General features: G+C 47.6%; 1 protein-coding gene and 1 non-coding gene across 2 annotated transcripts; both read right to left on the bottom strand.

The window, feature by feature from the left end:
• Positions 1-3,952: 3,952 nt before the first annotated feature.
• On the bottom strand, positions 3,953-18,413 carry SHF (Src homology 2 domain containing F). Its single transcript, XM_035132106.2, has 7 exons — positions 18,040-18,413; positions 15,207-15,336; positions 12,350-12,574; positions 10,846-11,052; positions 9,610-9,733; positions 8,344-8,463; positions 3,953-6,445 (listed from the first exon to the last, which is right to left on the bottom strand). The coding sequence occupies exons 1-7, from the start codon at positions 18,331-18,333 to the stop codon at positions 6,238-6,240; spliced, it is 1,308 nt and encodes a 435-aa protein (XP_034987997.2). The 5' UTR covers positions 18,334-18,413; the 3' UTR covers positions 3,953-6,237.
• Positions 18,414-23,054: 4,641 nt separating this feature from the next.
• TRNAH-GUG (transfer RNA histidin (anticodon GUG)) lies at positions 23,055-23,126 on the bottom strand. Its single transcript has one exon. It is a non-coding gene; the product is annotated as a tRNA-His (tRNA).
• Between the last annotated feature and the right edge of the window lie 2,027 nt (positions 23,127-25,153).

The following is a 25,153-nucleotide window of genomic DNA, read 5'->3' as shown; positions in this document are numbered from 1 at the left end:
TTGGAAAAATGAGAAAGTCAGAGAAACTAAAACAGACAAATTCCCCTGGTAGGAAATGAAGTGGGAAAAACTGAGTGGGGGAGATCAGCCAGATTTCCAGTGGCCAGTGACTTATGCGTAAATGCTGCTTCTGTTCTGTTTTGGGCAGGAGCCAGGACAAAACCCTAATTTTGGTATGCTTTAATTGTTTAGAAAATTCATTAAAACTCAAAGTACGGCAAATCATCTACAAAACATTAAACTTTGATTGTTAATATGCATTGTTTATTTTTATCATCAACTTTTAAATTCAACAATCACCACACACTCAAAAGAGAAGAGGGGCACGTAAGGGGTACAGGATCCATTTTGCAATTTACCCAGTTATGTGTACTGGCACCTCATATTTTACATACACACAAAGGCATTCAGTGTGACAGTGTGCACATCTGGGTGTAGCAAATGCACCTGCTATATTTTTTTTGTCCCTTCTTGGGGAGATGCCAAGGGTTCTATCATGGGCTGCTGCACTCCTACATTTACCTGTACATCGTATTCAGATTGTCCATGAGTTGCCTAAGCTTCCTTTAACTGGTGAACCCCCTCATTGTAACAGAGCCATATTGCAGGGTAGCTTCTGTGGAAGTGAGAAAAATCCCCTCTGCAATTAAATGCTTAGGAACTCCTTCTTGCAGAGTCAGGAAGAGAGGAAGTCTGTGCTACCACCAGCCTCTCTGCCAATCCAAGAAATGATTCATTTCAGAAATGGACCTACCTGTTTGTTTTCTTTATAAGAGCTATGACAGGCTTCCAAACGCAGCTTTCCCTCATCCCCCACATAGCAGCGGGGAGGCTGCTGAGTCGTGACAGGTCCTGGCTGCCTGCCTAGAGAGAAAGGGCTGTAGTACCAGTGGAGCTGATCGGTGGAGCATCTGTTTTGTGGACCAGGTCCCAGGTTCAGTTTCAGACACCCCCAAGTAAGACTGGGAGTGTCTGCTGCCTGAAACCATGGAGATCCATTGCCAGACAACACGGAACTAGATGGACCAAGGGTCCGACTCTAGATAAGACAGTTTCCCATCTTCCCTTCCAGAGCTCAGTGGCAATCTGTCTACAGTATCTAGGAAGAACTTTGAGCAAATGGGGGCAGCTGTTGCCTGCTGGGAATGCAGAGTTGGAGAACCTTTCCTGCAAGGAAAGGCTAAATCCTTTGAGAGATTTGAGTTTAGCTTTGGGGGAGCGGGAAGACAGGGGTTGGAGTGTCTAGGTATTGTTGCAGTACCATTCCCACGCAGGGGAATGCACGCAAAGACAGGCTCCGGCAGATTGAGCAGACGAGACCAAGACTGGGTCCAACAGTCGAGAAGGTGGTTTCTGTAGAGGGAAGTGAGGGAGCAGGTGGGGCTCATTCACCTAGGAAGGTAGCCCATCTAGAACCCTAAACCTCTGCCGTCTTGCAACTACAGTGGTACCTTGGTTCCCGAACGGCTTAGTCGACAAACAAATCAGCTCCCGAACACCCGTCCAATGCAGCTGTAGGCTATTGTTTCCAGGGTGCCTGTGCCAATCAGAGGCCGCGCCTTGGTTTTCAAACATTTTGGAAGTTGAACAGATTTCCGGAACGGATTAAGTTCGAGAACCAAGGTTCCACTGTATATTCATTTGTGAGAAAGGCTTAGGGAATAAGCTCGGGGGGGGGGGAGAATCCATACCTGCTGCCTTGTGGAACGTCTTCAGGAGAAGAAACGGCTAAGGAGTAAACCCTACAGAAATCCATAGGGGAGTCCCTAAAATGGCTGGATGGCGTCTTATGTGCTTCCTTCTGGCACCTGCTGCAGCCAAGCTGGTGCCAAACGTATTGCTCTGCTTTCCTTTGGACCACATCAGGAATGCCAAAGGGGGTGGTCTTGTTGTCTGAGCAGTCCAGGACCTCCAGACACACTGCCCAGGCTTGTGCCCTGGAGAAGTCCCTTTTGCACTGCTACTGCAGCAAAAACAACATAGGAGGCAGCAGTTATGATTTGCCAGTCTCTGCAGCCACGGCAGGTGCTGTGATTCTCTAATGGTTTGGCTTCACCCCTGGAGGTGCACTCCATTGTCTCTCGAGGCACACAGGTGCCAACAACTACCGTTTCCATCATCCCTGGCCATTGGTTATGCCAGCTGGGGCCAAAAGGAGTTGAGAGTCAATCAACACCTGTAAGGTACTACATTGGCTACCCCATGTTTATTTGAAGAATTTAGGCACGCACTTCCCTTTCCGCCTGCATCTCAAAGCAGTTTACGAAAAGTAAAATCCAACCCGGAACGCACGAAATTCAAAACACATGCTTAAACATCAGAAAATAAAAAGAACAAAGCAGCATTCAGTGGTGTCAAGGCATCCGGAAATAAAATGGCCTTGATCTGACACTTAAAACTTTGCAGGGCCAAAGGTTGCCTTGTTTCTGCTTTACAAGAAATAATGGGTAAGGGTGACATACCGATGCACACTTACCTGGAAGTAAGAGCCATTGAAGATAGTAGGAATTGCTTCTGGAGGTGAGGAGCATGAGTTTTTTTTAAATAATTAGATGAAGGGAAAAGATTGAGCAGAGATTAATTTCTGCTCATAATATTAGAATACAGCATCGCCCAGTAAAATTGGCTGGCAGGATGACTCAGGACAAAAGAAATTATTTATCCTCCTAATGCATAATTCACTTACAGAAGGGATGCGGTAACTCCAGCCCTCCAGTTCTTCGACCTCACCTCCTCTCAGTTCTGCCCAGCAAGGATGGTGGGAATTTGTATATATATATATATATATATATATATATATATATATATATATATATATATATATATATATATATAAAATCAAAGCAGCTTACAAAAATAAAAATGTACAACACACGAAATCTAAAACATAATCTGGCTGGACCACAGGCTTCCCACCCTTGGTTTATCATATCCATTGCAACAAGCTCCATGGTATGGGGGCTATTAGCAACGATAGGTAAATGGAACCTCCATGTCCAGAAGCAGTGTACCTCGTGAGTGCTGGTTGCTCTGGATATTGTTGGGCTCCAAACTGGAGGGTCACAGGTCGCCCAACCCGAATTGAGGCTTTACTTGTGGGTTTCCCAGAACATCTGTGTAGCTACTGTTGAAAACAGGATATTAAACAAGGTGGGTGGGGACATGTGGCCCTCACAATATATATTTTTTTAAATTGAATTCATATGCCGCCCTATACCCACAGTTCTCAGGGCCACTTCCATCATCCATGATCAGTGGCTGTACCAAAAACATCACGGTGTCCAGCAAAATCTGGATAGTCACATCCTTTCCCCACTCCTGGACTAGGTAGACTTCAAGTCTCATCTTGCGGGACTCTTTTCTTATGTGTTTAAGAACACTGGTAGGTGGGGGAGAGAGAGACCATTTGTGAGTGAGTGGCAGACACACACACTGGACCTGGGCACACATTCGGTTACAGATAGGCACAGATGCCCCACGCCATTTTGGTGCCCAAGACAGAAATGTCTAGATGGCAGCTAGATGGCAGGTGGTATAAACTAAATAATAAACCATTTCCTGCTCTGATGTTGTACCTCCAGAGGACTAGCATCAGCTTTTTTAAAATTACTTGCTCCTTTTAACTGCACACTGAAACCGGGGCCGTCCTACAAGCAAAGCACACAGTAGATTCCTGCATTGCAGGGGGCTGGGTCTCTTCCAGCTCTACAGTTCTATGATTCGCTGAGCCATGATTCATGCTCCCATGGAGCTATCCCATACTGAATGATCCCACAATCCCTTTCAGTCTTAATAGAGGGAGGGAGGGAGGGAAGTAGCCTATGCAGAACAATGAGCAGAGCATGTGGACTGCAGAGTACAGATGGGTCTCAATGTCCTCCTCCCCGTAGCTGAAAGTCACTCTTTGTCAGCAAAGATGTGAAAGTCACTGAAATATACTCGGAGTCGAGAGTGAATTTCATGCTCTTTATTCAGCTCGTAGTCATCAAGGAGAAGAAGAGAAGAAGAATCCCCTTTTCCCAAAACCATCTGCTTATATACATTATTTACACAATGGGCTTTGCGTGATTGGCTACGGTACTTCAGGGCTACAACTGTGGGCCAATCAGGTTGCAGATTCACTTCTGCCAGCCGCCTGATTGGCTGCTCCTGCAGGCCAATCAGGTTGCGGATTCACTTCCACCTGGAGTTGGATTGGGTGGCTCCTGCGGACCAATCAGACTGCTGATTCTGGATCCTATTGTTCTATGATTCAGCTCAGTACATAACACCCACCCAGAGACTGCAGTGGCAAGAGGAAAGACCATTTTGGTTTTGGGGCACAGGAAAGAGGAACATGGGTCACTTGCACCCTTCCGTCCCGAAAAACAATGCGGCATGGGGAAAGCCAACTCAGCTAGAGAAAGAACATCTGCAGGGAGTTCGGTTTATCCTTCCCTTTTTTTTTGATACAATCCTGAGTTTGCAATGAGAGCGAGTGATTTGCTGGTAGCACCATAATATGTGCTGAAGCCCTCAATGGGCAAGCATAACAACCACCTGTCGGGCTCTAAGTAGATTTAAAAGGCACAGGAGAAGGCAGGCCTCAGTGGAACTACCAAGCCCAAGGAACGGGGATGCTGGGTGAAGATGTGCTGCCAAATGAGTGTAGCCAGAGTCACACCATCCACATGTCCAGCAGGTTGGTAGCAACGTAACCCACAAGGCCGCAAAGCAAACAACACGCTGAAAATAAAGACCTCACAGAATTTCTAGTTATGATATGCCCCTCTGGAAGTTTTGCATAAATCCAGAAATTTGCTGAATAAGTTAAATAATAAGCACTACGCTTTCAGCAAGAAGAACTACATGGTGCATGAGAGAGATCATTCAGGCATTCTCAGCGGCTACCAAATTAAGCACAAAAAAATTAGAGGAGTCTGGGGCAGGGGGAGAGAGCAAAGATAAGCTCTGAGTGCCCCTGTTCACTGTTGACAGCACAGAGGACAGCAGCAATCAAGGCATGCCATGTCATTTGTTTTTTATTTGAAGGAGCTAGAAACAAAAGACCATCTGACTAGTACCAAATGAGGGTTTCACAATGCATCCTGGGTAAATTCATTATACAAGGGATTCTGACACATGCAAGTCCTCCCACCGTCGGGACATAAGAAGCTGCCTTGTACCAGGTCAGACTAGCCATTCCTTTTGGTCCACGCCACTGTCTACCACAAGTGGTAATGGTTCTCCAGGATCTCAAGCACAGGACTTCCCTGTCCCTTGCCCCATCTGATCATTTCAGTTGGAGATGCCCAAAATTCAGCCCTGGGACCTTCGGCATGCCTTTGCACCGAGCTCTAGTTCCTCCATCTTTCTTGTCATCCGTTCTTTTTGTCTTCTCAGTCTACTGAATCTCTGCCTGGAGGCTGGCTGATGGGGCCTTTTGGAAGATGATGGCTGCTCACATGACTGAGGACAGAGACCTGGATTTGACAGATGAAGTAGAGGATGAAGTAGACAGATGAAGTAGGATCAGGAGAGACATTGGAGCCAACTCCATTTGGGGGAAAGGCAGATCCTATTGAACAGCAACCAGTCGGAAATCCCATGTTTCGTCTGCTCACAGGAAACGACCAGCTTTGAAGCTGCCGCAGATAGAGGTCAAAATAGAGAGCCAGGGGTCAGCGAGTTGTGAAACCAAGAGGAGGTTGGTGGCTGGTTGGCCCATTTGCACGCTCCCTCTCTTGATTTCTCGTCCCTTTACAACTCTCAGTCAAAACAGGAAAGCTATCTCCATAGAACAGTACCATGCTTCATGTGACGTTGAATGATATGAATGCTCAATCTGCGATGCGCAGGCAACATGTGGCCAATAGGCCTGCTGGAAGTGGCCCCAAAGGAGTCATATGGGAATAATGGTGCCGGGGGTTAGACTCCTTTGCACTCGAGGTGCCACCCAGCTTTGTCATTCCAAGTCCACCTCCCTGAGAACTGGTTTTCTCCTATTTTGGGGGGCCTGCCCTGAAGATGTCAAGAGAGTTAACTGGCACCCAACGAGGAGGGCCTGGAATCCCAACATGCAAAAAGCCTGGTTTCCCCTGCAGATGCAGAGCTGATGGTGGAACAGTTCCGAGGTCCACTTGGGTGGCCTGTGCCTTCCAGCCTCACCTTGGATGCCTCCTCTTCCAATCCATGCAAGCAACCGCAATCCAAAAATGTTCTGCTCTTGTCGAACGCTCACCCGTCCTCCGCAAGAAGTCACTGCTCAGCTGCAAGGCAACTGGAGGGTTGCGTGGTGACTGGATAGAGCAGGGACATGTGCTCTGCTCCCTGGATGGGAAGCTTGTGGCTGGAGTAGTGGTGGATTATCTCGGGGACGTTGTCAAACGGAGGGCTGTGCTGGCCCAGGACAAACTTGTGGTCTTCAGTCTGCAAGAGCTTCATGTGAAGGAAGCCTTGGCTGCTCCTAGGGGAAGGAATGGTAGGAGGTTGGGTCAGCAGTGGGTTGGATCAGGGACCCTGGGCCTCTTTCTCTCCCAGCCCTCTTCTCCCTGCTGAGTAGCCCTTTCTCAGCTGGTTAAATCCTCCCCTCTTCCTGCAATTCCAGTGCTAATTGACCCCAATGTATCAAGCTTTCTCCTAAGCTTAAAAGCCGCATGGGGTAGGGCAGGGGTTCCCAACAAAATTTTCTCGAGGACCCCTCATCGAGCCGCTATTGTGACAAGGACCCCCATTAATTCCTAATCCTGAAATTAAAAAGTGAGAGCCAAATTAAGAGTCTTTTTATATTTTATATTTATACGTTTTTTACAGTTCTTCTTCATCTGTAGGCCTTTGTCGTTTTAACGAACCACTTTTTAACCAACGGTCCATTTTTAACTATGCGAACTGTAGCTTCCGCGAAAAACAACGCTTTGTTTACAAACACTACTGTTTTGCAAAGAGGCAGCGCGCGCCAGGGAGGAGGGAGTGGAATGGAGAAGAAAGGGTACCTGCGCAGTAGCGCACAAATGAAGGCGACGCGCGCAAAGCACCTTGGGGAGGTGAGCGTTAGTAGAATGCGCGCGCTGCCTCTTTCCAAAACAGTAGTGTTTGTAAAGTGCCACCTAACGGCATACAGCAGAACTACTACCTCTATCTAATTCTAGTTTTGCGCTAGACTCTGCTCATGCAGGAAGCGGCCAAAACAAAAAATCTGTTATCATACGAAATATATTTAATATATTTTTTATTCTAATAGCATCTTGCGGACCCCTCTGGCATAGCTCGCGGACCCCTGGGGGTCCGCGGACCACCTGTTGGGAACCACTGGGGTAGGGAATTTCCATCAAAATCCCCTTGTGCAGCTCGGTGGGGGGAAAGGGGGTTGGATTTTTATAGGGGGTTGGATTTTTATCTGGAGCTCCAGCCGTTCTTCCTGCTGCTCAGTGGGAGAGTATAACGTGGCCCTGAAATATTAAGCAGTGGGCAGGAAGCAGACCAGAGGTGCAGAATGCGTACTTCTGTAAAAGAGGCAAGTTCCTTGGAGACTATGCATCCTGACCAGAAATTGTGCATATTGCCTAGAAAATGTACAAAAGACGGTTGATATACGCATGCTGGAGATTACGCATACCCAAAGAATGTACAAAATTCATCCACAATATGTACATTTACCTAGGGGTCAGCAAACTTTTCCAGCAGGGGGACGGTCCACTGTCCCTCAAACCTTGTGGGGGGACCGGACTATATTTTGAAATAAAATAAGGAACGAATTCCTATGCCCCACAAATAACCCAGATGCATTTTAAATAAAAGCACACATTCTACTCATGTAAAAACACCAGGCAGGCCCCACAAATAATCCAGAGATACATTTTAAATAAAAGGGCACATTCTACTCATGTAAAAACATGTTGATTCCTGGACCGTCCGCGGGCCAGATTTAGAAGGTGATTGGGCCGGATCCGGCCCCCGGGCCTTAGTTTGCATACCCATGCGTTTACCCATGCCAGTTTGAGACTATGTTTATTGACAGAAAAATGTGCACATTCCCCTCTTCATGGATGGTTTATGTGCAGATTTTCCATGAGGTCTGGCGAATGTGCATAACGTCCAGTTCTAATGCAAATTAACCACTCAAATTACACTCCCCTTCCACTTACTATTATTCCCAGATGGTCACCCATCCGCCTACCAACCAGACTGAGACCTGTTTAGCTTTAGCAAGTTCCAGATTGCAACCTTTTTGCTGCACGGCCCCATTTACTTCATCCTAATGCTCTCTGATCCCCTGCCAGGCTTTCCCAGTGAAACTCCGTGAACTACTTTAGTCAGCTCAGAACAGTACGATGCTTACAGAATCCTCAGTGCTCGCTCACTCACTTCAAGGAGAGGGAGAAGGCATCATGGCTGCTCTCGCTGTTCCGCACCAGGTAACTGGCTTCTCTGCAAAGTCGCAGTAGCCCCTCAGCACCCACTCGGCTCAAGGTCCCATGATACCACCTGCAGAGGAGAAGGGAAGTCATCCACTCATACCGCTATAGAGAGGCCCTTCATGAACCTTCGGCTGGAGATGTGAGGTACTAGTAGTAATCTAATTTAAAAATAAACTAAACAATAATAGTTTGTGGTCCACATGCGCCTACATACCAAGGCATGCATTTCTCCACAAGGAGCCATATAAATAGAAGAAGGTTTTCAGCCTGGATTAGGTACCACCTTTGTCACTTCAGAAAGATTCAAAGGGAGGCTCCAGAATGAAACTCATGATCTACTAAAATTGATGGAGTTGGAACAAAGGTTGTCTCCCCTGGCTGTGGATGTTAAATTAGCACAGCAAAGCTAAGAAGGGTGTGAAAATCACCCGTGATTGCTGTTGTGTACGGCTATTGTTCTTCTATTGTGTGGGTGTGGGGAACCTTTACTGGCTTTATCTCTCTACCCACGCTGAGCCAAATGTGACAGGTGGGAGGCCCTTGCTCACTTGCCAATTCCCTGATGTCAAGCGATGCTGCACTTTGAAGCTCCGGTTGTCGAGACTTCAAAGCACAGCACAGGGCTGCTTGAAAGCCCCTTAGCAAACAGCCCTGTGCTGTTCCTTAAGCCTCTGAAAACTATTCTCCCTCCTTGAGCAAGGCACACTCCCCTACCCATCAACTGTTGTGTGGTGGGAGCACAGCAAAGGTGCAAAGGAACACTCAGGAGCTCACTTTAGACTCCCAACTGTTATTTGGGGCCCCGCTCTTATCTGCCCCACAGCATTTGATGAAGTGGGTTTTACCCACACAAAAATGGATGCCACGATGAACCTTAGTCTTTCAAAGAGCCACGGGTCTCTCTTTTTTAAAAGCACGTTTCACTACAGTACTGCCATTCTTGTCCAGATTGTGATCATCAGTCGCTGCTTATTGGCTAAGAGGCCCAGGATGAGTTCTAGGGCGGGCCATTGGCTTGGTGTCTCTGTCAACAGAAATGGCCAGAGCAGGGTTTTGCTGAAAGTGTTGTATTCCTATCACGCAAAACTCAGCAGAGGAAGGTGGATGGGGTCAAGTATGTGGTGTTATGGGTGCCCTGGTGTGTGATTAGACATGCAATGAAGATAGCCAGTGTCCCTGTCCCAGCCTCCTCTCCTATGCTCAAGCTACTTACGCTTGGCTCTCCAGCGGCAAAGTGGGATTGACGCGTTCACCGAAAGCTAACCCGTGCTCCATGCTCAGCCAGCATGCGCTACCCCTCTTCTCTGTGCAAGGCTGGTTCTTCACAGCTTCCTTGCCTTGGGGCAGAAACACATGAGTGTGCATGAAAGAAGGAACACGTGGCGGCGGGTCCCAAGGTGCAGAACAAGAGCGACTCGGAAAGCAGGCTAAGATTGGGGAAGAGCGCAAGGAACTCGGGAGCCCTGAATTTATAGTGCAACATCAGGGTGTGAGACGAAAAAGGAAGAAGGTGGGGTGGGGGAAAAAGTGACAGAAGATCACACGGAAGGACTACCCGGTAAACATACAAAAGAATAGAGCTACTAAACCGATACATATTTGCCTGGGAGTAAACCCCACTGAACACCCTGGGGCTCGCTTCTGAGTAAGAATGCACCATAAGGCCTGTAGTGCAGCATAGCTGCCAAGTTATCCCTTTTTTTAAGGGATTTTTCCTTATGCTGAATAGGCTTCCTCGCGAGAAAAGGGAAAACTTGGCAGCTATGTAGTGCAGTGTGGGAGGTTTGCTGCAGGCAGGAAATCTACTCCCTGATCACTGCAGGCCCCATCCTGACCCTTGCTAGTATCTCAGGGTCAAAGCATGTTTTGTCTACACACCACTGGGGTTCGGTGTGTTTTAAAAAATGAAAAAGCAACTACTGCAGGGAGCTAGGGGGTTAGGGAGACGAGGGCTCTTTAAATCTTTCACTGCCAGCCACTCTAAAACCACACATCTCTCCAGCAGCTTTGCTTCTCAACGGGGAAAGGATGTGGGGATCTCATCACATACGCTTTTCACCATGGAGTGAGTCTACGAACTCGGGAGGAAGCAATTTTGAATGGACAAATTGCTGGCCAGAAAAAGGTTCTATGGCCCCTTGCAAACCGATGCCCCCTGTGGCTACTTCCCTTAAAAGCATAAAAAGGAGTCCAGTAAACAGTATCAGTCACATAACTGTGCTGTGTTGCCCTCTTAGCCTTTTAAGTAGGAGCTGCCCATTTTCAGATTCACCATGAGGACTAGGAACTTTATCTTTAAATACAAGATAAAAAGAAGAGATTTTCAGGACTCTGTGTTGTCTTGCGTGTCTGTGGAGAAATTGCTGCCACGTAAATGCCCAGACCCTCTGGCTATATTAGCTCAATACATATTCCCATCCCCAAGCTTGTGTGGTTTGTGGATACCCACTACTGACATCCAGGGGTCTGGTCAGAGCTTCAGGGTCCTGGAGGCTGGCGCTGGTATCCTGGAGGCTTGGTGGAGCATCGGCCGGCAGGCATCTGGCACTGATGCTCTGAAGAGTGGGTGGTCCCTCAGCATCCAAGTGGTTCGCAGAGCTGTCTAGCTGCCCAACGGGCGGGGGCCATGGCAGCTCCTGAATTCCTTCAATTTCAACTGGACGAATCATTGGAAGAGAAAAGGAAGAATTCTGGAGGGAGGCTGGCTAGATATTCCCAGGGAGCAGAACAATGCCCTGGGTGTAGGGCAGGCATCCCCAAACTTTGGTCCTCCAGATGTTTTGGACTACACTTCCCATCCTCCCCGACCACTGGTCCTGTTAGCTAGGGATGATGGGAGTTGTAGGCCAAAACATCTGGAGGGCCGCAGTTTGGGGATGCCTGGTGTAGGGTGTCAGCCTTGCCGACTAACAGCCGGCATAAATTGCTGGATGGGAAAGGGCTTAAAGCCCCCTCCCAAAGAGGTGCTCAGATCAACCTGTCAGTCCCCACAGCAACATAAAAAAGACATTAGGACATCCAGACACCCGGGCAAAGGGATGGAATGGCCAACGGTCAGGGGTAATGGACGCTGCAGTCCAGAACATCTGATGCACACCAAACTGTGGAAGGCTGGTTCAACTTTTAGCTTGGTTCTCCATCCCACCACAAAAGCATATATAAAGCAGATTCTGTAAGGGCTGGGCAAATCTGTCATATTCAGTTTCTCAGGGTTTGTAAGGTTTCCAATCTTACGTTCAGGTAGGTAGCCGTGTTGGTCTGACGCAGTCAAAATAAAAATAAAAAATCCTTCCAGTAGCACCTTAGAGACCAACTAAGTTTGTCATTGGTAAGAGCTTTCATGTGCATGCACACTTCTTCAGATACCTGATATCTGAAGATACCTGGTATCTGAAGAAGTGTGCATGCACACGAAAGCTCACACCTATGACAAACTTAGTTGGTCTCTAAGGTGCTACTGGAAGGATTTTTTTTTATTTTTAATCTTACGTTCAGTTTGCTATATTTCCATATAAATTTGTGATCTTTTGAAAAGTCCTTGTAAAAATTCATCAGAATTTGAGTGTGGATTTCTCCTAATGCACATATTTTTGTGTGCAATTTTGCCTGATATACGCATTTTTCCACAGCAAGATTCCCTGATATAATGCATTTGGTATGTCATTTTCAGTAATATGTCCATTCGTATGCCTGCTTTGCCCTGCTATCTGCATTTCTGTACATGTTACACGACTGCAGAGCCGCATTACAACCTCAAATAGGTTTGAAAAACAGCTGTGTCTCCGTTTGCCTATTGTTTCAGGAAGTGTGAATTTGGTAGGTTCGCCTTTAAACGAGAGCTAAATGGAAATTCCATCCCGGCTCCCTGTCCTCTGTCTTATGCGTGCCTAATCCCACCTATTCCCCCAAACCAAAAAAAGTCCCTGTGCCAATGCCCCCCTTTGGCTACTTGCCTGCAAATACCCTGGAGATACGCTCCTTTTTCCACTCCCAGGGCTGATCATATTCCTCTGGTGGCCGGTCATCGTCTTCCGGCAGCCATGAGTATCGGCACTGCACGCCAGGGGGTTGCTGGAGGTTAGGGTCCATGGAGTTCTCGGGTGCTTCATAGGGAATGTCATATAAGTGCAGAGGTTTTTGAGCAGCTAGGGCATCATTGGAGCTGGTTTTCTGGATCTCTGGTAGCAAAGAAGGAAAGATTTCACTTTAAAGCAGGCTTGCAAATAGTTACTAGCCTACAAAATAATTTTACCTGCCTGCTGGGAGCTGGCAGAAGAGGGATAGAGTGCTCCTTCCCTCCCTCCTGCAGCAGTTTGCGGTATCTTTTTGCAGGGCACAGAGAAGGCATAGATTGCCCCAGCCCACTCCTGTGTCTGCATGGGTTTCCATGCACTTGTCTGCATGCCATTCTTTTTCGCTTCTTATGGTTACTGCTTAAAATGCAAGGCCATTTTAATATCCCTCCCTGGATTCCAGCTTTGCACCTCTGGGATTTCACATGTCCAGTTAGAAACTACCCAGTTTCTTATAGCACACTTGAATTAACAGCTCCTCCAGTGACCTGTTTAATAATAATAATAATAATAATAATAATAATAATAATAATAATAATAATAATTTATTATTTATACCCCACCCATCTGGCTGGGTTTCCCCAGCCACTCTGAGCGGCTTCCAACAGGAAAATAAAACACAGTGATCAATTAAACATTAAAAGCCTTCCTCAACAGGGCTGAATAATCACTGACTGCACGAAGTATACATGGTGTTTGGAGGACATTCAGTCTTTGGTGAGCTTTCCTTCTGATTTGTTTACAGGGCAGTTATACCACAATGGGAATTCCGCCTGTATCCGTCCTGATTTATTTGCACTGTTTGCACACCTTCCTACTGACAATTTGTAGAAATCCCCGCCGGCACCTGGGACAGAACTTTCATTAAGAGATTGCCCAAATTTTTGAGCTTTTTAAAGGACACCAGCCAAAGTTGCTGCTTTTTTAAAAGTGGATTTGTTACTAAGGTAACAAGAGCACTTCAATCCACTTTAATGTCGCAAACCTACAGTTCAAGGATGCATTTGAGCCCCTCCTGCAAAATACTGACAGTCTGGACTGCTGCAGGTTGCTTTTTTTATGCGGTGACAGGCAGAGACAGCAGTGGCCATAATTTAACTTTCATATTTGGGGCAACTATTTAGTGACATGGTTAGGAGGAGGAGGAAGAGAAGGAATGGAATTCCTTCCAGAACAGGACTGCCTCCTTCCGTGATTGTTTGTTTTTTTAATACAATGCCACATTTCTGGTGTAGCATCAGAACAGGACTTGAGGAATCCACATTCTCTCAGCCATGAAGGTCCCTGTGGCAACTTTTGGCAGCCACCCAATCATTCACTGGAGTGAAAGATTATCAGTCATGGGGGCATGGAGAGTGTGTTTATGAAAAAGCTCAGCTTTTTATTTCATTTTTAAGTTGCTATTTTGTTACTGTTGATAATATGGTTTTATGGATTATAAATGCCATATTGATATGTTAATCACATGAGTTTTGTTGTAATTGTGATTTTTAGCTTATTTTTAGTAGCTGCTTTGTTAATAGTGTTTAAAGTTTGTTTTCTTGATGATTTGTTACTTATTTTAAATCACTGTGGTTGTGATGTTCCATTATGTTTTATTATGTTTTTGTCCTTTCATAGAGTTGGAAGGATCATCTCATCCAACCCTCACATTTTTTGTAAGCAGCTTTGGGAATTCATTTGAATGAAAAGCAGCATAAAAATACAACAAATCGAACCAAATCAATCAAAATTTCAGGCTAACCTTCCTCACAGGGTTGCTGTGAGGATAAAAGGCAAGGGAGGAACTGTCTATTCTGCCTCCAGTTCACTGGAAGAAAGATGAAATTTAAATGTAGTAAGTAAGGGACATGGGTGGCTCTGTGGTGTAAAACCACTGAGCCTTGGAGTTGGGCTTGCCGATCTCGGCGGTTCAAATCGCCGCAACGGGGTGAGCTCCCATTGTTCAGTCCCAGCTCCTGCCCACCTAGCAGTTCGAAACCACGTCAAAGTGCAAGTAGATAAACAGGTACCACTCCGGCGGGAAGGTAAACGGTGTTTCCGTGCGCTGCTCTGGTTTTGCCAGAAGCGGTTTAGTCATGCTGGCCACATGACCCGGAAAAACTGTCTGCGGAAGCAGACAAACGCCGGCTCCCTCGGCCTGTAAAGCGAGATGAACGCCACAACCCCAGAGTCGTTCACGACTGGACTTAACTGTCAGGGGTCCTTTACCTTTACCTTTAAGTAAGTGAATGAATAAATAAATCAATGTGGCCTTCAAGGAAACATAACAAAACAGAAAATATCACAAAACTGTGAGCTCACAGCTAGAACAATGAGCATGCCACTACTATGATTTTTTTCCTATTAAATACTTTATACTAGCTTAGTGAATGTACAGAAGCCAACTTGGAAACACAATAAATTGAAGGATGAGGTTGAAACAAACAAGTACTGAGTGTAGGAAAATAGAAGCTACAGCAATGAAATAATGATCATATACGACACTCAATAGATGTCTTTGCACTAGCTCAGCTTTCCCCAACCCAGTTCTCTCCAGATGTTTTGGACTACAGCTCCCATAGTCTCAGGCAATTGGCCATACTGGTACCCAGAAAGTACCAGATTAGAGAAAGCTGCATCAGAGAGCATCATTATGTTCCCTATTTCAAAGTTTTCCATTCAACACTGCAAAGACTCACTCCAGATCCGGGAGGTCAAGCAACACAGAAGGCTTAGCATCAAAACGGTACTTTACCCGCCAGCAACTTCTGAGCTTCATATGGTTCCATATAGCCTTCGCTTTTCACCCTTTCCTGCTCCCCGGTTTGACAACTAGTTTCTTCTCTGGTATCAAACGGATCTGCATAGTCCTCCACAATCATCATCTGAAAGGGAGAAGACGACCCAGTTAGTTAGGAAAGTATGGTGCTCCTTTACACAGAGTCAGGCCACGGCTCTATCTACTTTGGAACTGGGTTTCATTGTATTTTACCTATTGTTTGTAACATGTTTGCTTTATCACTTTGTGCTTTAAATCCATAATCATGTGGAACCTGAAAGTCAGGTGAACTGTTCTCCTTCACCTCCTGGAGGATAGTCGCGATGGCAATGTTCTGCCTCCCCTGTCAGAAAAGGTTATTTATGTGTGCATCAACTGCAGCCCGTGTTTTGTTAGCCCCAAAATGGAAAACAAGCGAGGTCCCAGCCAAAGAATGGCAACTTAAGTTGACAGAATATGGCACAACTTGCAGACTTAACATATAGAATAGGAGAACAAGAAGAACATACGTTTAAAGAATATTGGAAAACGTTAATTGAATATATGGGAAATAATTGTGTACAGCTGGAAACGCCAGCAGCATTAAGATAAATTCAACAGCGTAAATAAGTTGTGATGGATGCAATAATGGAAAACCGATTGGTATAGTTTTTGTAAAATATGCAGGGATTTATAATATGTAAAATGAACCATGGAAAGAGAGGAAGGTCTTAAGGATGTAAAATGTTTATTTTAAACTGTAAAACAGAAATTATGTTCCGGTGGCGCTGTGGGTTAAACCACAGAGTCTAGGGCTTGCTGATCAGAAGGTTGGCGGTTCGAATCCCTGCAACGGGGTGAGCTCCTGTTGCTCGGTCTCAGCTCCTGCCCACCTACCGGTAGCAGTTCGAAAGCACATCAAAGTGCAAATAGATAAATAGGGACTGCTCCAGCGGGAAGGTAAATGGCGTTTCCGTGTGCTGCTCTGGTTCGCCAGAAGCAGCTTTGTCATGCTGGCCACATGACCCGGAAGCTGTCTGCGGACAAACGCCGGCTCCCTCGGCCTATAAAGCGAGATGAGCGCCACAACCCCAGAGTCGGATACGACTGGACCTGATGGTCAGGGGGCCCTTTACCTTTATATATATATATATATATGAGGCAGTATGCCTCTGAATGCCGGCTGCTGGGAATCACAAGAGGCAAGATGCAGGAAGCCTGTGTAAGTGGCTTGATGCAGGAATACCAAAGGATGCCCCAAACACCTTACAACACAGCCTGCAGAGTCCTGCTGCCTTTACAGACTCGGAACAGACACCAAAACAGCATTCCCGGGAAAGCATTTAGGCAGTACTTATACAAAAGCAAGCTACCATACATAAGTCAGTGTCTACACCCCAATTAACTGGCCCTTGGCTTGCAGACCCCTTCCCAACTCTCACCATAGGAGCCAACTCCCAGGGGCCAAGGTACCTTCAGCCCACTCCCAATAAATTTCTGAGGGGGCCGCCTCCCCAAAAAAGGTTTATGGGCATCGCCATTAAAATGGTGTGCATGCGCCATGTCTTGTGATCAATTCTGCAGGGCAAGGCTTACAGCCCCCTACCCCCAATATTTTATTAAAGTTGGCACCCCTGACTCTCACCCAACTCCCCGATAAGGGAGAAGCCGACAGGCAGGCAATGGAAGAAGCATCCCCTCTCCCAACTAGCTAACCATCCCAAGCCCGCAGGTCAGCAGCGCATCAAAGGAAGCCTAACAGCACATAGCAAAAGCAAAGGCTTTAACATATGTGAACTCATTCTTGCAGCAACTAACTGCTAACAATTAGTCCCAGTGCTTCCAGAACATTTTCACGCTTTGGTGTTCTGCACAGGAGAGGCGGCGAGAGCACTGTTGCACTCAGGATCCACTTGTCGATTTCGCAGAGGCGTCTGGTTGGCCACTGAAGAGCGGGCCTGATTCAGCGTTCTTATTCTTTATTGAATTTATATACCGCCCTATACCCCAAGGTCTCAGGGCGGTTCACGGAAAAGATCAACATAAAATCAAAGTAAACAACAACAACAACAACCCAATAACACACAAACACCCAAAAAGAGCCACACAAGAAGTAACTCTCTAATGCAGAGGTAAGGCAGGAGCCTTTGGCCGCCAGGTCTTGCTGGACTCCAGCTCCCATCCTCCCTGACCATTGGACATGCTGGCTGGGACTGATGGGGGTTGGAGTCCAGCAACATCTGGAGGGCACTGCATCGGCTACCTGTGATCTAAGGGCGGGGGGGGGGGATAAACAAATCCTGGTAACCTGTGGTGCCCAAAGGGTCATGAGTCAGAAAGAGTAGCCAAGGACGTGTCTATGCAAAACAAAGTACGACCACTTTGATTCTTACATTGCAGGGGTTGGGCTAAATGACCTTGGGGTCCCTTTCCAACTCTAGAATTCTACGATTCTAACAACTGGGAGAGAGACACGCTCCAAACTGCTGGGGAGGTGGCCTCCGGTCCATGCAGGGCAAGGGCACGGTCCTATACACGTGAACTCGGAGGTCAGCCCCAGTGGGCTCCCGGCTGCTTACCCCCAGGGAAGCGTGTCTGGGATCGAAGCCGAGACCGGAGAAGTCCTGCCCCGCCCGTCCCCAGGCTGCTTTTTGCGTTTTGCTGGGACAAGAACAATGGGGGCTTACTTCCGAGTAAACAGAGCCAGGCTGGAGGCTAAAACTAAAGCCTGCCACCCCCACCCTCCGGAGAAAGAGCGTCTTGGAAACACGGGCACCTCGGACTCCAGCTCCCGCCCCGGCAGCCCCCCCGACGGAGAGGGCGCCCCCACCTTTTCTCGCTGGCCCTGGCCATCGCCGGTCCCGGAGGCCGCGGCTGTTTCGGGCGCCTGCGCCGCTTCCACCCGGATGAGGCGCCTCCGGGGCGATCGGCAGCGGCGGCCGTCGGGGCCGGTGGCGGGCGCGGCGGCGGCGCCGCCCGCGTAGGGGTCTTCGAAGTCCCGCTCCCGCTGCAGCCGGTAGGCTGCGAGCAGGTCGGGCTGCTCCGGGCCCGCCGCGTAATCCGGCTGCGGCGGCGCCGGCTTGGCGCTGCGGAAAAGCAGGCGCTCGCGGAGCCAGCGCGCCATGGTGCGCCCCGGGGCGGCGGCGGCGGCGCGCGAGGAGAAGCGGCGGTCCCGGGCCCGCGGAAGGGCCGATCGGAGCTCTTGCTCGCCTAGCCGGCCGGCGCGAAAACGCTGTGCCCGCCCATCGCCCCTGATCTCCCCCTCCTTTCCCGGCGCGCTGCTCCCCGAGACGCATCGGGCCTTTGGGGCGCAAGCTTGGCTACAGTGCGGCGATCGCCACGGAGCGCCCCCGACCTCGATCGCTACCGTGCGGAGCGGAGCAGAGCCTTGGCCTCCCAGACACCCCACAGCCTCAACAGAGCCATGGGGGTTCCTTTTCGCGTGCGTTCCACGTCCCGTCCCCCCATCGACGGGCCCCGTTTCCAAGCATAGCCCCCGGATTCCCCCCTTTTGCTCGGGTCCCTGAGAGTTGTTACCCGGAAATTGGAGGGGGGGGGATGAGAGACCTCCCACCCACCCAGCCTTGCCTCTCCACACTAGGAGGCAAAGACAAAAAGCCTCAGCTCCTCCACATACCAAATACTGTATAGCAATTCACTGATAAATTTATCTATGTACTGTACTGGCTCAATGGGGAAACTTTGTGAAATCGCATCGTGGTATCAATGTTCCAATGGCATTTAGGACCCAGGGAAGTGAGGGGTAAGGGGAGGGGTGAGTGAGCCCACCATAATCCCTGAAATGTACAGTCAAGTCCAGGGGTAATATCCTGCCCCAAGAGTGTCAGACAGATAAGCATCTCAATCACAATGCCTACCCACCCCATAGTGGGATGAAGCCCAGAAAAGACAATGGGGGGCATTTGACTTGACTAGGGACCTTTCCTTTGTACAGTACTCTGATGGAGTATATTTGAGTGACAGGGCCATGCCTGGATCTCAGGTTCTACCTGTGACCACACCTTTTTCAGTGACGTATCTATGATGTCTTGATGATGCTTCTGGAAATGGGAAACTTTAAAATACGGATGTAACCATTGTTTGTGACTTCTCTCTTCTTCTATGTGGTAGTTTGAAGTCTTGTTGCAACAATAAAGATCAGGCCTACTGCCTGCTGTTTTGCTTCTATCTCCTGACTGAAGTCTCTTGCTTGTTACCCACACACACACACCTGAACCTATGGGAGCCAAGGTTAGGCAATTGTGGGGTTGCTCCAAGGACTCCCTTATACACAGTGAAATCTAGCGCACATGCAATCGGATCCCATGCAGAACTACTCAGAAGAAAACCCCATTCACTCCCAGGGTAAATATGTGGGATTGGAGCGTGGCATCACAACCCTAGACGAGTTGCAATCAGAGGAGAGTTGTTCTCTAGCAAGGACATGCCAGATTGCAGCCGTGTGTACCTTGACATGCATTGAGTTCTGTGGGGCTCGGCTGCATGCACACGCCATACATTGAAAGCACATCGCATCCCCTCTGAAGAATCCTGGGAACCATAATTTGTTGAAGGTGCTGTGATGCATAAATTACACTACCCAGGATTCTTTTTGGGGAGGAAGGTGCTTTCAATGTATGGTGTGTACAGTCCCAACAGATGTGGATCTTGCTGTTAATGCACATAATATACAACAACAACAACAATTTTTTATTTATACCCCGCCCATCTGGCTGAGTTTCCCCAGCCACTCCGGGCAGCTTCCATTAATATGCAATAATCTATTAAACATTAAAAGCTTCCCTAAACAGGGCTGCCTTCAGATGTCTTCTAAAAGTCTGGTAGTTGTTGTTGTTCTCTTTGACATCTGGTGGGAGGGTGTCCCACAGGGCGGGTGCCACTCTGCCGGTTCCCTGTAAGTTGGCTTCTCATAGTGAGGGAACCGCCAGAAGGCCCTTGGCACTGGACCTCAGTGTCCAGGCAGAATGATGGGGGTGGAGACGCTCCTTCAGGTATACTGGACTGAGGCCGTTTAGGGCTTTAAAGGTCAGCACCAACACTTTGAATTGTGCTTGGAAATAATAATAATTATTATTATTTATTATTTATACCCCACCCGGAATTAAGATTGCCGGAAGAAATATCAACAACCTCAGATATGCAGATGACACAACCTTGATGGCAGAAAGCGAGGAGGAATTAAAGAACCTTTTAATGAGGGTGAAAGAGGAGAGCGCAAAATATGGTCTGAAGCTCAACATCAAAAAAACCAAGATCATGGCCACTGGTCCCATCACCTCCTGGCAAATAGAAGGGGAAGAAATGGAGGCAGTGAGAGATTTCACCTTCTTGGGCTCCTTGATCACTGCAGATGGTGACAGCAGTCACGAAATTAAAAGACGCCTGCTTCTTGGGAGAAAAGCAATGACAAACCTAGACAGCATCTTAAAAAGCAGAGACATCACCTTGCCGACAAAGGTCCGTATAGTTAAAGCTATGGTTTTCCCAGTAGTGATGTATGGAAGTGAGAGCTGGACCATAAAGAAGGCTGATCGCCGAAGAATTGATGCTTTTGAATTGTGGTGCTAGAGGAGACTCTTGAGAGTCCCATGAGGAGACTCTTGAGAGTCCCATGGACTGCAAGAAGATCAAACCTATCCATTCTTAAGGAAATCAGCCCTGAGTGCTCCCTGGAAGGACAGATCGTGAAGCTGAGGCTCCAATACTTTGGCCACCTCATGAGAAGAGAAGAATCCTTGGAAAAGACCCTGATGTTGGGAAAGATGGAGGGCACTAGGAGAAGGGGACGTCAGAGGACAAGATGGTTGGACAGTGTTCTCGAAGCTACGAACATGAGTTTGACCAAACTGCGGGAGGCAGTGCAAGACAGGAGTGCCTGGCGTGCTATGGTCCATGGGGTCACGAAGAGTCGGACACGACTAAACAACAACAACAACAACCCCACCCATCTGGCTGGGTTTCCCCAGAAATGTACTGGGAGCCAATGTAGGTTTTTCAAGACCAGTGTTATGTGATCTCGGCGGCCACTCCCAGTCACCAGTCTAGCTGCCACATTCTGGATTAATTGTAGTTTCCGGGTCACCTTCAAAGGTAGCCCCACACAGAGCGCATTGCAGTAGTACACGCAGGAGATAACTAGAGCCCTCCATCCTCCAACTGCCTCCAGACACTCACACATGAATATATTATAACCCTTTTATTTTGAACACATGGAAAGATGGGGGTGTGGTGGGAAAGAGAGAAGCATAACGCACACCATTTTCACTGCCATGTATTGTTCTGCTAAACCTGCCCTTAGATTCTGGGCACGTGACCAGTAACACTGGAAAAACAGGCTTCCTGAGATTCCTGATGCATCACCAGAGAGTTTTGGATCACACGTATGCAGCTTCTGTGCCCATGCACAAAGCTGAACATGCAGAGTTGCTGCATGCATGGAGATGGTGCATGAAAACCCACTGCTCCACTCACATGCATTCGATACATTATATGAAATGTGTTCATCTTCAAACACCAAACCTGAGCACATTTGACAGCCATGTATTCTTCCCCGGTTTATCCCTGCCTTGACTTCCCCTGTTGTTTCTCTTTAGATTGTATGCTCCTCAGGGTAGGGGCTCTTGCACCTGTAAAATCCCATGTACAGTGATATATTAATCGTAACCATAACCTATTTGAGATATTTTATGGGAAGTGAGTAAATAAATGAAAATAAATTGCACTGTTTTTTTGTTTCAGCTGTTGAGTGGATAATGGACAACCTGCAACAGGAGCCTCACAAGTGCAGTTTGCCTGTGTTGCCTACCCCTAGATCTATCTCAGAGGCAGGGGACCCAAAGCAGGGTCCTACAAGATAAATAAAGTTGACCAACATATATGGAGGAATACTATTCTTGAAATATTCTGTTCCTGGGTGTAGGGCTTCCCGGTAAAAACAGCACTTGATTTGAGGCCAGAAACAGATGGGCAGTGTTGGTTCAGGATATGTGCAATGCAAGCTGACCATCCAACCAGTTTGAAGGAGCCTGGCAGGCAGCCACCTTTTCAACCAATTAAAGTTTTCATGCTTTCCTCGGGAGCATCCCCCGACAGAGGGCATCAGGGTAGTCAGATCTGGAGATGCCCAGCCCACAAAAGCATGAATGCTGGGAACAGACAGCTGTGTGTCCTACAGTATTTTCTTTACGAAAGTCCCTTCGATTGGAGACCCAGCCAAGCCCAAGCCTGACCATTGCAATATTGTGTCCCACCCTAGGTGTTTATTTTTTTTTAACTTTCTTTTTTTTCCTAACAAACAAGATCTATTTAGGCTGGTCTTTGTGGGTCAAATGTAGCTGCATTTTAATAAAATTCATTCTGCTTGTGGCGGTGGGGGAGCCTTTGTTACTAACGCCGCTCTTTAGGGATGGAGCAGGCTATAATGGAAGAATGCTACGAATGGAAGTACTGTAATGTGTGTAGCAATCTTAAAAGAGCATAAATACATACGGTAGTACCTACATAAACCAAGTACTGTACCGTATAATCTGGTACCATGCTTGGAATCCGGGTAGAACGCTAAGTTTTTGCATTATAATGAAATGAAAACCAACAAACCGCTCTTTTAGCCGTAATAAAAATAAAAATAAATCACACAGCTCAATTCAGCCCTAACTCGGATACATCATTGCGTCTCCAAATGCCTTCCCGCTAATCGAGTCTAATCCGGTGCCAAGTTGGCACTTGGGAGCAATGCTTGGTAGGTTCCACGTTATAAAAGCACAATGAAGCAAAAACCAACCTTCCTTTGAATCATTAAAAAGAAAAGAAAAATAATTGCCTTCCTGCCGTGACTCGGATTCGAACCGAGGTTGCTGCGGCCACAACGCAGAGTACTAACCACTATACGATCACGGCGAGCTACAAGGGAAGACGAGAGAAAAGGACGCAGCAGCCCTCTTCACTGTCACAGTCGATTACGTCACCCTCGAGCTAGGAAAGGTCGTAACCTCTTTCGCCGCCCCTTTCGAACGCATGCGCTTTATCGCGGCTGCTCTCAAGGCGCGCACCTGCGCTCTAGGACGCCCTCCGCCATCAGACAGACGCCGGGGCCGGGCAGCTTGCGGGTGGGGCGAGCCTGGAGGGAGCCGCTTTATACGATTGCAGCAGGAAAATCCTCAGAAGCTCAAAAAAACCCAAAACCTAAAGATAAAAGGAGCCTCTTGTACTTTCCTCGTGGCCTAGGTGATGCTTTGCGCCACTCTACACTTTTGCAGGCTCTACAGTCACTTTCCTCGCCCCGCCCATCCTGGGCTGAGCACGCCGGCGTGCTGACGTTGACATCTCATATTCCAGCCCCGCCCCTTCAGAAAGCGGCTGTTGCTCGCTCTCTCTCGCGCTTGATTTGAACGTGAGGCGACGGTTGGCCGTCGAGGGGGCGGCTGAGGCGGCCTGTTGCTCGCGGCCCTTGGTTGGTGGCTGAGGGCCTTGCTCCGGCCCCTTCCTCCGAGATGGTCGGAGAGGTTGTGGTCAACGTCTCCCGCCCGTGGGATTCTTCCCGGCTTTCTTGGCTCGAAGGCTGAAGGATAGAGGCGAGGGCCTCCACCGCGGTCTTCGCCGCCGCAGCGCCTTCAAGCGGTGTCCCAGCTTCCTATAGTTTCCCTCGGCGCTGGGCAAGAGAAAGGTTGGCCGTTTCCAACGCCTCCTGGAAACGGTGAGGTTTGGGCGTCAAATGTACGAATTCCTCATCCGGATAGATGCACTTCAAGTTACAAGTTACAAACTGCGTGTTCAGTTTACCTTTTTTTAATAAAATAATAATTAAGGGTCAGTGTATGTTTTAGTAGATTCTAAAACTGCCCCAAGAAGCGGGGATGTAAAGTTTGTAAACCTAAACAAAGAATTCCTTCCATAGAAAAAGCTCATAATAGCAGAGCCAGTGCAAATGCCTTGCAAGGAATTTTGAATGGATCTCCCCTCCTTGTTCGTAAAGTAGCCACAGAGGGATGTCGGGATATCTTCATTTTGATTATACGGTATATATTGCTGTTTTTAAGGTTGATCTCTTCTGTGAATCCCTGAGGCCTCCAGGTATAGGGCGGTGTATAAATTCAATAAATAATAAAAATAAAATCTGTTGAGCTTTCCTGATCAAAACCAGTATACTGGGGTGGGTGGGGGTTTCCCTGAGATAATAAGCTCTGGCCCAGAAGCTAGTGCCATCCACTCTTGAGGAGACCATCAGTGGCCCAGAAGCTCTGCTGTTCTATTTTTATTTTATTTTATTTTTGCAAATTTTAATATTCCTGTGATAATGGAGGAGAGAAAACCCAGGAAAGGTTTGGTCAATAGAATCTTCCTCACAATCAAAGGACCCGTGTAAACCTCTGAGAGCCTTTAGCAGTCTGTAGGCTGATCTTTATTGTCACTGTTGCACTCTCCATATCCACAGGCAGGCGTAAGAGAGAACCCGGAACATAGATAAGACCTGGGCTTATATCCCTTTCTGCACCCCCCACCCCCGCATGCCAAAATATACATCAGGTACATGCGAGACAGGTGTGTCATACAAGGTTTGGGGATTGCATGAGGTCTTATATTTGGTTTGTTTCCCGTTCCCCTAGGTGTCATGAGAGGATGAAACTGGAAACATAGTCGGAGACAGTGCCTGACAGGATGTTTTTCAAATCCAATCATGGACTCACAGACTAATTTACAGGAACCATAAAGACATTAACAAACTGAAAGATGATAATGAAAGATGATAACAAAGATCTCAGGAATAAACAGTAAACTGTGTTGCAAGTCATCAATCAGTGGTTACAAAGTACTTAATTAAATGGTGCAAAAACAAACTTACATGACTTTGCAGTCAGTCACAAGGGGAAGGAGTCTGACTCATGGGGATACATTTTATATTAAGATACACTTTATTTCGAGATTCA

Source organism: Zootoca vivipara, chromosome 14, assembly GCF_963506605.1.
Source record: "Zootoca vivipara chromosome 14, rZooViv1.1, whole genome shotgun sequence".
Classification (NCBI taxonomy): Eukaryota; Metazoa; Chordata; class Lepidosauria; order Squamata; family Lacertidae; genus Zootoca; species Zootoca vivipara.
Note: the sequence above shows the minus strand (reverse complement) of the source record. Positions and strands in the feature narration are given on the sequence as shown.